The following is a 12496-nucleotide window of genomic DNA, read 5'->3' as shown; positions in this document are numbered from 1 at the left end:
CGTGATTAATTAAAGGGTCCTGTGGCTCAAACCCCAAATCTAATTAGGGTTAAAAAAAGGGTATATAATTAGTAATATTCTCTATTATATAACAACCATCTTTCTTAACTGAGATACTAATAGTTATTATATGGAAAGCTTTGATACGTATGACTTCCTCAGCCCTAACCAGTCTAAGACGTAGCGGATAAAAAATTCTAGCGCGCGCAAAAATTAATTTACGGTTATTAAAGAAAAACCTATAGAGTAACTTCATTAACTGTCATAAGAGCCCTAGCTATCTCTCAACGGTTTTCTCAAGCTTCGTAAAAATATACGATTAATTATGCACTTTTCTGAATGATCAGTTTTGACTTGAATAATTAGATTCTTGTGGCACAATCTAGAACTATTATGGTACTTATGCAGGCATTCTTAATAAATTAGAGCTAAAAATTTATACTGCCTACCTTGCAGCGAAGGAAATATATAGGAATCGAAATTAATCGAGCTGGAATCTAGATAGTAGAGTAGTAATTATTTATTGATTATTCAAGGTTAGTTGAGACTCTGATGAAAGAGATATATTTCTTAATCTATCATTTAACTTCTTAAATCTGCTTCTTTTCGGCTGATACAATAACTTTGATCAGATATTTTAACCTAGGCATACATAGAATCTGAATATGAGTGATCCTCTTGTCAGCTCGAGATAAATTTTGCTAGTATTTTATTTGTGCATTTTATAGTTTTCACTGTGAAAAATGGGTGTAATTAATTTGGTGTCTCTCAAATTTACCTCTAAAACCTAGAATAATAAATATTTACAGATTATTTGAGATTAACTGAGACTAATTGAGACTTAAATAAAGAAGAAATATATCAACTTTAATAACGATATATCACTACATATAAAAAATATTTATTGATTTTTCTCGCGGTTTCAGTTTGGATAGCCTCCCCTGTTTTCGCCTCTGCGGGCGGGAGAGAGTAGCCTCCCCTGTTTTCGTCCCTAAAGCTTTTTTACTCAAAAAAAATTAACGAACATCGTTCATTACAGGAATCTTGGTTATTTCTGATCAATTTTTTTTTGACAGAACTATATTTGATCATTAAAATCTAATCAAGATTAGTTATATTTGATTTTTTTATCAAAATTAGTTATTTTCGACGAGAATTTAAAACAATCAAACTAAAAATAAAATAGTCGAACTTAACATATTTTCGAATGAATTCGATGGAAATTAATTTCGACCAAATTCTGTTAAAAAATAATCGAGATTCTTTTTATGGTTGTTTTTCCATCTATGGTAAAAAAAAAAACTAAAAATTAACTCTGGCGCCTTTTTTGAGTACTAATTGTTATGATCTCTTTTGCCAGGGTCCTTTGTTTCTCTATTTCAGTATTAAGATAACCCTTATCTGTAATGATTATAGGGGTGAGGGTTTGAGAACATTTTGATGCAGGGCTTTATTGAGTCTTTGAGAGGTATAGCTATATATACTAGCTAGGTTTGGGCATTGGCAATCGGTCGTTTCGAAACATGCATAATGTAGTGTACAACTTAATTAAAGAAAGAAGCTGAATGTTCATTCAAAGTAAACCAGATAGTCCCTTTACAAGGGATCACAAATACCATCAAGTTTCTTAATACAAATGTTTTCTTAGAAGATTTACAGTGGTGATTTGCGAAGAGGTGAAGTATTTACATTGTTCTTCAACATGCCATCGAGTTCAGCTGCAAAATTTTCCATTGCCAATGCCGGTAAACAAACCGGCACCATAACTCCTTTCCCGCCCATTTTGTTTCTGAACGGTATATAAAAACTATTCATATTTTCCACCTCCGGTGTGCAACCTATCCCACATTTGGCTGGACCACCATAAACAGGCTTGCCCCATCCAAAATCAATGTACCCGAATCCGACACGAGTCACATCTAACACGAGATAGGTTCGCGCGATTGCAAAATGAGGCCGTCCTCTTAAAACCATCAAGTCCGCTACAGATTTTATGTATTCCTCTGTAAAATCTTCTTTAGTTTTCTTCACAAGCTCCAATGCGTATCCAATTGGATTCTGACAAAGCTTTTCGGCTGTTGTCAGAGCCGCTAAGTAGGTGAATGCGTTTCCGTAGTATCCCAGAGGCAGAGGATCATGTTTTCCGCGTGCATTGACAACGCATAACATGCGCACCTCCTCTTCAGGGTGAGGCTTTAGAGAACGAGTACGACTCCGCCATAAGCAAGCGGTGATCAGCTCATAGGAAGAGCGTGTACGAAGGTGAGGCGGAATTAATTCACGAAGGATACGAATTTCATTAGGGCCAAAGAAGAACGAACGACGGACCATGTCACTTGGAGGAATCATGGATACCTCGGTGTCACCCACGACATCATACTCGTGATGTGTGCATGTCACACGAGGCGGAATTCTTGCATTGAGTAATTCTCTTTGCCACACTGGAGGAATGGATGGGCTACTTGCACCTCTCGCAATTTCACTTAATGCTATCATAAATTGGACAACTCCAGCAGCATCAGAGACTGTGTGGTTAAAGCGCATTGCAAATATAAATCCTCCACACTTGAGTCGAGTTACCTATATGAATTTAAGAGAACATAAACGAAATTATGCACCATTAGATTCTTAAAAATTGGTAAATGACTTTATATTAAACTTTATGAGTATTATCAAACTAACTGTCTGGATCATTAAGCATATGTGAAGTATGAAACAGGACAGTTTAATAATAACCTCTTAGTCTCGGATCTTCCTTTACCATTTACTAAACGTAAGTCGAGTGTTCAAATTTTGTCAAAAAAAATTAGTATGCCGATAAACATGAATACTTTGTGCAAGTACTGCAGGCTTTCATTATTAAAGCTGCAAATACTGTGAAATTTTTGAACCATCAAAGTCTATTCAATTTTGATATGATAACAGGTCCTTTCACAGATTTACTGTGAAGGTTTGTTGACTTGTCTTCCTGTGTGCAATTTGCTGGGCCCAATAGTCTACAGAAAATAAGTACAATGATTGAAAACATTAAAAAAATATCTTTCAAATCTATTTTTCAAACTTTTACTAATATAATTAACTATAAGTTCTCCTAAAAATGATCAATTATGAAGCATTGAAATGTAATCAGAACCAAGAGAAGATCTCGAATTCAAACTCTTTTCCTTTCTATAAACTGATTTGAACAGCGAATGTGAATGCCTGTAAGATGAACTTTTTCTAGTATTGGTGTATTGCTAAATCTGGTATTAGATCCAATTAAGTCCTTGCTAATTAGACCTTTCCAAAAAGTGTGCAACTCAATACACTCACCCTAACCATAAACGGATCTCATGAACAAACAAGATGATATATCAAAGATGATATAATACGGAAGTACCATAAACAACTCATCTGGGGTATTAGTGTAAAGTCCCGACATGCTCACTAGAGGTAGATAATTCAGATATTAGTGCATATCTGAGTGCATGAACAGTTCGATATTAGTGTAAAGTCCCGACATGCTCACTGGGGTATAACTAGTGACAACTATGGACATGAGTGCATGAACAGTTCGATATTATAATCCGTTCCTAATTAGTTGTCCTATTTGACTTTTGAGCAGTCAAACTGACCAGATTTATGATACCTGAATAAGGAGCAAAGGACAATCAAGAACTCCATCAAAGCCAGGTGCATCAACAAGAAGCTGCTCTAAAAACGGAAATGGGGGTTGAAGTGCATCGCCAAATTGCGCCATTGTTACATCTGCATCAGCTTCGACGAACAACACACCTTCTCCGGTGCATTCCACTCCAAGTTTTCCATACAGGCCTTCACGTAGCCTGCCAGCAAGCGGGTAGTAAAATACAAGGGCTTTTGAAAGTGCTTCCCGAATGACTTTCACAGGGTCCATTTCTTGCACATCAACGATATTATTTTCCTTTTCGTAAAAATGGATAAACGGTACCAGGAATCGCAGACTTTTTTGATCATCTATGTCGGAGAGCAGCTTGTACTCGTGCGGGGTTGGTTTCGCAGGAGTTACTAGCTCCGGTGACCGTCGTGTAACTGTGAAAAGCAAGGGGTCTTGTGCTGCCATAGACTATGCGTGAGAATTAGACAAAGAGAGAGATATCGTTAGTTATTTCGTTTGGCAGTTCCTTTATAATTTAACGCCCTTGTATACTCCCCGGATCCATTTTATAAATCACTTAGATTTTTTATACACAATTTTATGTGCTTTGACGATCTACTTCAAATTATTTTTTTTTAAAGCACACAGAATTTTGTACAAAAAATCTAAGAAATTTATAAAAATGATCGGAGGGAGTAACAAGATTTGAAATTCGCGAAGCAAACGAGATATATAGAAATAAAATAATGATAGAAAGGACTTTTTGATCCAAAAAAATCGTTGTTGAGAGAGCATATGTTTGATGAAATTTAGATAAAAGATTTTAATATCTGAAAAAAAAAATTTGGAAAAAAATATAGATTTTAAGAAAATACCCAAAAAAATATAGATTTCTCGGATCTAAAAATGGAAGTATAAATGGAAAAGAGAAGATTCTTCAAAAAAGTTTGTCATCTAATGCAGAGATGGGTTCAGATAGTGGATAAGACTTTAATAATCGAAAAAGAAAATCAGCTAAAATACACAAGATCTATGAAAAAGAGGAATAAAACCAAGCACAAAGACCACTGCTAGATCTCCAAACAAAATTATCTTGAAATAATACAAAATTGTTAATTAATAATAAGATACAGGTTGTCATGTATGGCCAAAAATCATAAAAATATGGCACTTTCTGGAGGCACATAAAATTAATCAGTTGATATAAAAAGACATTAATATAAGTATATATAACAATATTCTCTCCGTCCCACCAGCTTCTTTACGGTTTTTTTTATGACCCACCCAATTTTTTATATTATTAAACTTTCCTAAAATAGTTAATGAGTCTCATCATTTTATCACTTTTCCTTCCTTTAACACTACTTTTACTCCATCCATTTTCTTTTATATATTAAAAATCAATGAGTCCCACCACTTCACTCACGTTTTTTCTTTTTTTTCCACTATTTTATACATATACCTCTGTGTCCAAACTCAATGTAAACAATTGGGTGAGACGGGCGAGTAACATAGTAGGAAGTGTTGTTATTCTATTCCAATTTGTCCTACATGTGCCTCTTTATTTTTTTACGGATGTCCTATATATGTCTACCTAATCAGTTCTTGTACTCATGTAATCAAACGACGACATCTCGATTACGTTGCCCAAGGCCCTCTTTGGTGGGCCGCATCTTTCTTCGTCAAGCACTCGAACTTGTTCTACAACTCTCATTCTTTCCATGTTCGTCCACCAAGCATACAAAATTTGATAAACCTGAGGCTTAGCTACATGCATGGCCGGACCGGATCGTAAGAGGGGCTGGGTTGTTCCCAGTCTGGGTGGAATTTGAGCCTGTCCATTAATATTTATATTTATGTTAAAGTCTAAGTCCATGTGAAAAATGATAATAGTCCTACTGATTAGTCCGGTCCATCATTTTCTATGCTTCTTAAACATGGTTGAACACAATTTCTAGTTAAATTTTAATAAGATCCAAATAACAAGTTCTTGTACTTATTATTCAACACGACTTATGATTTAACATAACTTATTTGATAAGATGAGAGTTCAAAATATTTGTTTGGCTAATTTTGACTTATGACTTATAAGTTATTAATAATATAATAATAATAATAATGATTTATAGATAATTTATAATTTATGATTAATTTTATCAATAAAATTTTCAAAAAAAAAATTAAGTCGCTGAAAAAAGTACCTCAAACTAACTTCTGGCTTTAAATCAGTTTCCGGCTTATTCATGATTTTAAGATGACTTGTGACTTATTACACAAACAGACATTTGAAACAATTTTAAACTCAGCTTATAATTAACACAATCAGCTCTTAGTCTAATATAATTTTAATCCCACTGTTTTCTAATTCTAGTTCCGGACATGTTACATGCAAATTGTGTAATGGTTTCCTGTATACTTGCAGAGAATATATATGCCTAGAGAACAAACTATACACATGAACTTGATTCATCATCCTTTTTCAAAGAAAACAAAATTTATAAATTAATTTATAACAAACAAATGCAAATTTTATTACAAGAACTTACATGTATATAATTGGTACATAAGAGTGCTTCTCTTTGGCAAACCCATATGAGTTTTTCTAACATGTGCTCATGCGCACGTGTTAAATACTAAATTTCATAAGTTTAACTTATTTTGATTGACTCCTACTTTTTAGTAACGGCGACCTCCCTGCATATGCACAAATTACATCAATCAAAATAAATTAAATACACATAAAATTTAATACTTGATATGTGCTCGTGAGCACACACCAGATAAACCAAACATATATATATTACAACACCAAACTTTCAGCTCACACTTAGTAATAAAAGAATTAGAGTGCTGACATGATAGGAAGTGAGGTATTATCAATCAAGGCCACTTGACTATTGTTCTTCAACATGCTATTGAGTTCCACTTCGAATTTATCCAGTGCACTTGCTGGCAAGCAAACAGGCACGATCATTCCTTTCTCCCCATTCTTGTTTGTATGTGGTATGTAAAAACTCACCTCAGATATGCCCATCTCCACTCCACACCCGGGAGGACCTCCATAAGCCGGCCTGCCCCACCCGAAATCGACGTCTCCAAATCCGGCACGTGTCAAGTCCGATACAGTATAGGTCCGAGGCATTGAGAAACGAGGTCGGCCTTTTAAAACCATCAAATCGGCTACAGATTTCACGTACTCTTCTGTAATGCCTTGTTTAAGTTTCTTAACAAGCTCCAATGCATGTGTAAACGGACCGTCGCAGAGCTTTCCTGCTGTTGTCACGGCCTGCGGGTTCAAACAAGCGTTCCCATAGTATCCCTTAGGCAGGACAGGATTGAATTTTGCGCGTGTGTTGACAAAGCAAGAAATGCGAACCTCCTCTTGAGGACCAAGCTGGAGGGCACGGGTGCGACATCTCCATAGAAAGGCTGTGAGAATGTCGAAGGAAGAGTATTTGCCAATGTGCGGAGGGATCAATTGGTTTATGGCACGGATTTCGTTTGGCCCGAAGAAATATGAGCGAAGGTCTCTGACAGGTAAATCATCGATCACAGGTACGTTCTGATCGTATTGAGGATGCGTGCAGGTGATACGAGGCGAGTCCCTTGCGCTAAGCAATTCTCTTTGCCAGACGGGGGGAGTTGAAGGGGCGGCTGCACCTCGAGCAATTTCGCTTAGAGCAGTCAGAAATTGGACAACTCCAGCAGCGTCGGACATTGTGTGGTTGATTTGCGAGGCGAGTATGAATCCTCCGCACTTGAGCCGAGTAACCTATATATATGTAATCAAATGGATCCGTAAGAAATATCATACACTGATTGATTTAAATAACTTTGTACTGATAAATGGATCCAGGACCAAGAAATATAAGTTCATTTAGTACTTGCTAAAACTTTATTTCCATATTTCATATTTGCTGAGACGTACACATATATACTTTGTCCAGTTTGGTAGTTTACCTAATGCTTGCTAAAACTGATGAACCTTTTGACACACGCAAGCAGAGATCTTCAAAACTGAGTTCTTTGCGAACCAGTTCGAGATCGACTTATTAAGTATCAATCCGATGAATATTCAGAGTTCGAGCTCCCACACAAAAAATTGCACTGTTTGTTAAAAAATTGAGCTCGAGCTGGGCTACTAGCATGCGCGGCTTGAACTCGACTTACGACCTTTGGTTCGGGTTTTACTCGTTGACACAGAAAAAAATTGTATACATCCTAATTTTTGAATCCTTTAAACACTTTATATTTAGGATACAATCCAAAAATCCAATTCATAAATCTTTTAAAGATCTTTAGTTAGTTTTGATGGACTTAAACCTCGACCTCTATTTTTTAATTTTGCCACTAATAAGCTGATCGCCAACATGCTCGAACTCGTTAATATATGATAAGGATCGAGGGCGGCTCAGTTCCTTCACGAGCTCGATCTCGAACACATATTTTGCATGTGCCAGAAAAAAGCCGGACCACTGATCAGCTTGATTTGTTAGGAAAATATTAATCTCGAATCGGCATGCATGACTACAAAATTATATGAAAAACACAAACAAACATATATGCCAAATCAAGTATATATATACCTGAACATGGAGAAGAGGACAATCAAGAGTTATCCCATAGCCAGGCACATCAGCCAAAAACTCCCCGAAACACGGAAACGGTGGCTGAATTTCATCACCGAATTGCTCAAGCGTGACATCCGCATCCGCTTCCACGAACAACGCTCCTTCCCCGGTGCAGTCCACGCCGAGTTTCATCCCGGCCCCTTCTCGTAGCCGGCCCGCAAACGGATAATAAAACACGAGAGTTTTCGCAAGCGCTTCCCTTATCACCTTCACAGGGTCCAAATTTTGCACTTCATTTTTGGTTCGGTAAATTTGAACGTTCGCGATTTTAAGACGGAGGCCCTGCTGATCATCGATGTCGGAAAGGAGTTTGTACTCGTGCGGGGTCTGTGTCGCCGGACGTATGAGCTCCGGCGACTTTCTTGTTACTGTGAAAACCAGGGGCTCTTGTGCTGCCATGAAATATGGTCAAGAGTTTGAGAGAAATGTGAGAGTGTTCAAGAGGGGGTGGATAATTTGAACAAGCTAGCTTTCTATTTATAAATGAAGCCTGTATGTCCCGGTCTATAATATACACCTCCCTCCCTGTATTCTGGTTCACATTTGTGTCCAAAAGTTGTTTATCATTTTTTAATAATGGTATGAATATTTAGTATAAGGGTCGCGAACACGGTTTAACATGATATAATACAGAGAATATTATTTTTCTGTTACATAATAATATAATATTTAAAAAGTAAGGTAATTATAAAAATTATTATTGTTTTATATTTTTTTGGATATACAAAATAATTATTCTCATTGATCTCCTAAACAAATTATGCGGGTGTTTAGCCAAGTTTAAAATAAGCACTTTTTGTTTTTTTTTAACACTTTAAGTTCTATTTTTTATGTAGTACTTGGGGCAAAAGTTTTTTTTTTGTGGGGGTTGAGGGAGGAGGGTTAAGCCAAAAGCTGAAAATCAAAAATGCTAAGAAAAAGTTAGGTTTTAGCGATTTGCGTTTTATTATGAAGATTTTAAATTTTTAATATGTAATAAAATTTATTTATAAATAATTTTTTTTATTTTAATAATTTATTTTTTTTAATTTATAAATTTAAATTACCAAACATTCAAAAAAATAAAAGTTACCCAAACACTAATAAATTTCAATAATATATAAGTTAAGATCATTTATCATTTATAATCTACTTCGTTACTTTAAATAATAAGTCGGATTTCTTAAGTTAAAGCCATGATCACGACTTTTAGTATAAATGGAAAATAATGGATAATAAGTTACATTAGTATTACAAGTAATACCGAAACCAATCCATTTGATAACTTTAAAAAAAGTATATAACAAGTTCTCACACGCTAAATGGCGCCTCCAAAAACGTAGGGTTAGAAAACGACCATTTAATTTTATTGACTGCAATTTTTTATTTGACTTTATAATTTTAAAACACATATATTATTTTTATATTTAAATGTATTCAGAAAATAGATGTAAAATACTTATTATAATAGAGGCTTGTAAAAATTTATAAGCAAAAAATATTTTAGGAAAGAAAAATATAAAATATTTTAATAAATAGAAAACAGAAAATGATTCAGATCGATATCACCTGGGGCTGTTCATGAACCGAGCCGAGCCGAGTTTTGACCGAGGTGAGCCGAGTTTTGACCGAGGTGAGCCGAGTTTTGACCGAGGTGAGCCGAGCCTAGCTTTTTTATCGAACAAAAATTGTGTTCAAACTCGAGCTCGTTAACTAACGAGCCAAACACAAGCTTGTTCGCGAACAAATACAAGCCGAGTCGAGCCGAGCCAGAAAAAAAGTTAGGGACAAACCGCTAATTGAATCTTGAAATAGCTAACCAAATAATATTTTTTTTTAAACCTTTATTATTTCACCAAAATGTATATATGTTAACATCCATACGGTTGGATGGATAAAAAATATTTTTTAAAATATCAAAACACTAAATTAGGATTAAACACTAGTTAGCTGTATTAGTCAAACTTCTACTTTACGGTTAAAATAGCAAACCAAATAAAATTATTATTTTCCGAAGCTTTGGTTACATCACTAAAATCTATAAATATATTATATGTTGAATTCTGAGTTCAATAACATATGATATTATAAAAATTTCCTGAAGAACTCGAGCTTGTTTTCTTAACAAACAATTTTTTGTGTTCAAGTTCGAACTCATTAACTTAACAAGCCGAGTCGAACGAGTTCTTAACGAGCCGAGCTCATTCGGAACAGCTCGGTTCACCTTCATATCTTCTTGATTTCACAATACAAAGTTGACTTTATGCTTTAAGCCTCGATTATACGGCCAACAACCAACATACATTTCTTTTTCATAATAGATAGATTGTATGTGGATTAAACTATTAAATTTTAATAATTATCCTGTTAAAGAAATTTTAGACGAAAAGTATAGATTGTCAAATCCTGTTACCAAACCCCCACCAACCACCGTGAACAAAACCTCGGTGTCAGCAATGATCTGTACTTATAAGTATATGGATCAAGTGGGCTGCTTTAGTCAACCAAATGAGGCATTAACGCTCCCTTCATATAAATGAAATTGTACTCAGGAAATTAGGAATGACGTGGGGCTGAAGGAATTTTTCTCCCTCAAATAAGAGTTTATTTTGGCAAACTTTTTTATTAAAAAAAGCCCGAACTTTAAGAAAATTAAACCGAATTTACATGATTTTTTATAACTTCCGATTCAGTTTTCTCACCTAGCTCAACATACACCCGAGAGAATGGAACTTTGCCGTGAGCTATACCACTAGACCAAGTAAATTGCATAAATGCATGCGCAAACACTAATCTAATCAAGAAAATAATAGAGGTTTAGAACTACAAAGAGAATAAGATGAGATGTTGCACAGAAATAATATAGGTTAAGAACTATAAAGAGAATAAAATTAGGTGATAAACATCATGCAAATGAAACTAGACAGTAGACTCGGTCAATTATATTGTACTACGACTTTATAATAAATTTATAAACTCGAAGGCGGTATTTAAACTCAACTGGGCAACTTAAATTTAGTCAGGGGGAGTATGTATATGTACCTACTCTGTTCTTTGACCAATGCAACTCAATCTCGTAGTAGCCTGCTAATGACTCGGTAAAATAATGTAAAAATATTTACTAGCCATGCGGCTAGGTAAAGTAATATAAACAATTGGCTTTGTAATATTTAACTAATTTGCTCCAACTATTTCAGTCAAATTAACTAGCTATCCTATTAAATTATGACAGCATAGATATATATTATAGCGTGCATCCATCAACAATGAAACCAATTCTATAAAAAAATGTGTAAAAATGAGAAAAAGAAGTATAAACTATAGTAAACAGCTATTCATGTTTAGTCAGGACGTGGGTATGTCAAATTTAATAATAATTATACAAAACATCTATATATGTTTCTATATATGTTTGATTATGATTTTGTGAAGTTTTGTAGTTTTATAATTATTATGTGAAATCGAGAATTTGAACTTTGTCCGGAAAAAATGTGTTGCATTTCATTATATTTAGAGAGCTTATTTGTTTAGACTTTGAAAGTTGATGATATTAAAGTGAATAACGTAATACTAAGTCATAAGCTCCGCAAGAAGTTAGCGGTGTTTTCCATGTGACTTTGATTTTTCCAATCATTTTTTGCATAAAAGTTGCCAATCAATCATAAGTTATTTATTATAAACTATTTTTATTATCATTATTATATTTTAATAATTTATACAATTATTAATAAATCAAATTTATCAAAGTAGATATTCTAAATCCCAAATTATTATATGAAATTATGTTAAATTATAAATTCTAAACTCGGTTAAAAGAACCGATAAATGTAAAAGAATTACCCCAACAAGAAGATTATAAAAGAATTATAGCACATGCTTGAACTGATAATCAACTTGGGGCCGGGTAAGGACTGTTGCACTATAAATCTGTTAATTCTTTTATATTTATCTGACTGTGCGTGATAAGTTTGACTTTTCCTTGTGGAATTTGGATATTTTTGCGATTGAATAATATGATCCTAACTCATTGTTAGTTGCCACTTGACAGTCAATCGAAACATTTATCCGCCGGCAGCTAGTGCTGATTTTTAAATAAAAAATTAGGTGGCCAGAGATGTATCTTAGATTTATCTCATTAACCTCCATCGAATTACCAAATGTAAGTATGTATTGAGTTGAGTTCGCCTGAGTTCGCCTTGTATGTTTTCACTTTGGGTGCACGCTAACTATAAAAATAAACAAGTTTAGTTGAAAAGAAGAAACTGATAAT

The 12496-nt window shown here is 34.5% G+C and overlaps 2 protein-coding genes across 2 annotated transcripts; both read right to left on the bottom strand.

Annotated features, from left to right (window-relative positions):
* Window positions 1-1548: 1548 nt before the first annotated feature.
* On the bottom strand, window positions 1549-4304 carry LOC108200198 (benzyl alcohol O-benzoyltransferase). The gene is made up of 2 exons (XM_017368259.2): window positions 3629-4304; window positions 1549-2580 (listed from the first exon to the last, which is right to left on the bottom strand). Exons 1-2 carry the CDS (start codon window positions 4079-4081, stop codon window positions 1654-1656), a joined length of 1380 nt encoding a protein of 459 aa, XP_017223748.2. The 5' UTR covers window positions 4082-4304; the 3' UTR covers window positions 1549-1653.
* A 1818-nt stretch (window positions 4305-6122) lies between these two features.
* Window positions 6123-8795, bottom strand: LOC108200411 (benzyl alcohol O-benzoyltransferase). The gene is made up of 2 exons (XM_064084861.1): window positions 8203-8795; window positions 6123-7388 (listed from the first exon to the last, which is right to left on the bottom strand). Exons 1-2 carry the CDS (start codon window positions 8644-8646, stop codon window positions 6459-6461), a joined length of 1374 nt encoding a protein of 457 aa, XP_063940931.1. The 5' UTR covers window positions 8647-8795; the 3' UTR covers window positions 6123-6458.
* Between the last annotated feature and the right edge of the window lie 3701 nt (window positions 8796-12496).

Source organism: Daucus carota, chromosome 9, assembly GCF_001625215.2.
Source record: "Daucus carota subsp. sativus chromosome 9, DH1 v3.0, whole genome shotgun sequence".
Classification (NCBI taxonomy): Eukaryota; Viridiplantae; Streptophyta; class Magnoliopsida; order Apiales; family Apiaceae; genus Daucus; species Daucus carota.
Note: the sequence above shows the minus strand (reverse complement) of the source record. Positions and strands in the feature narration are given on the sequence as shown.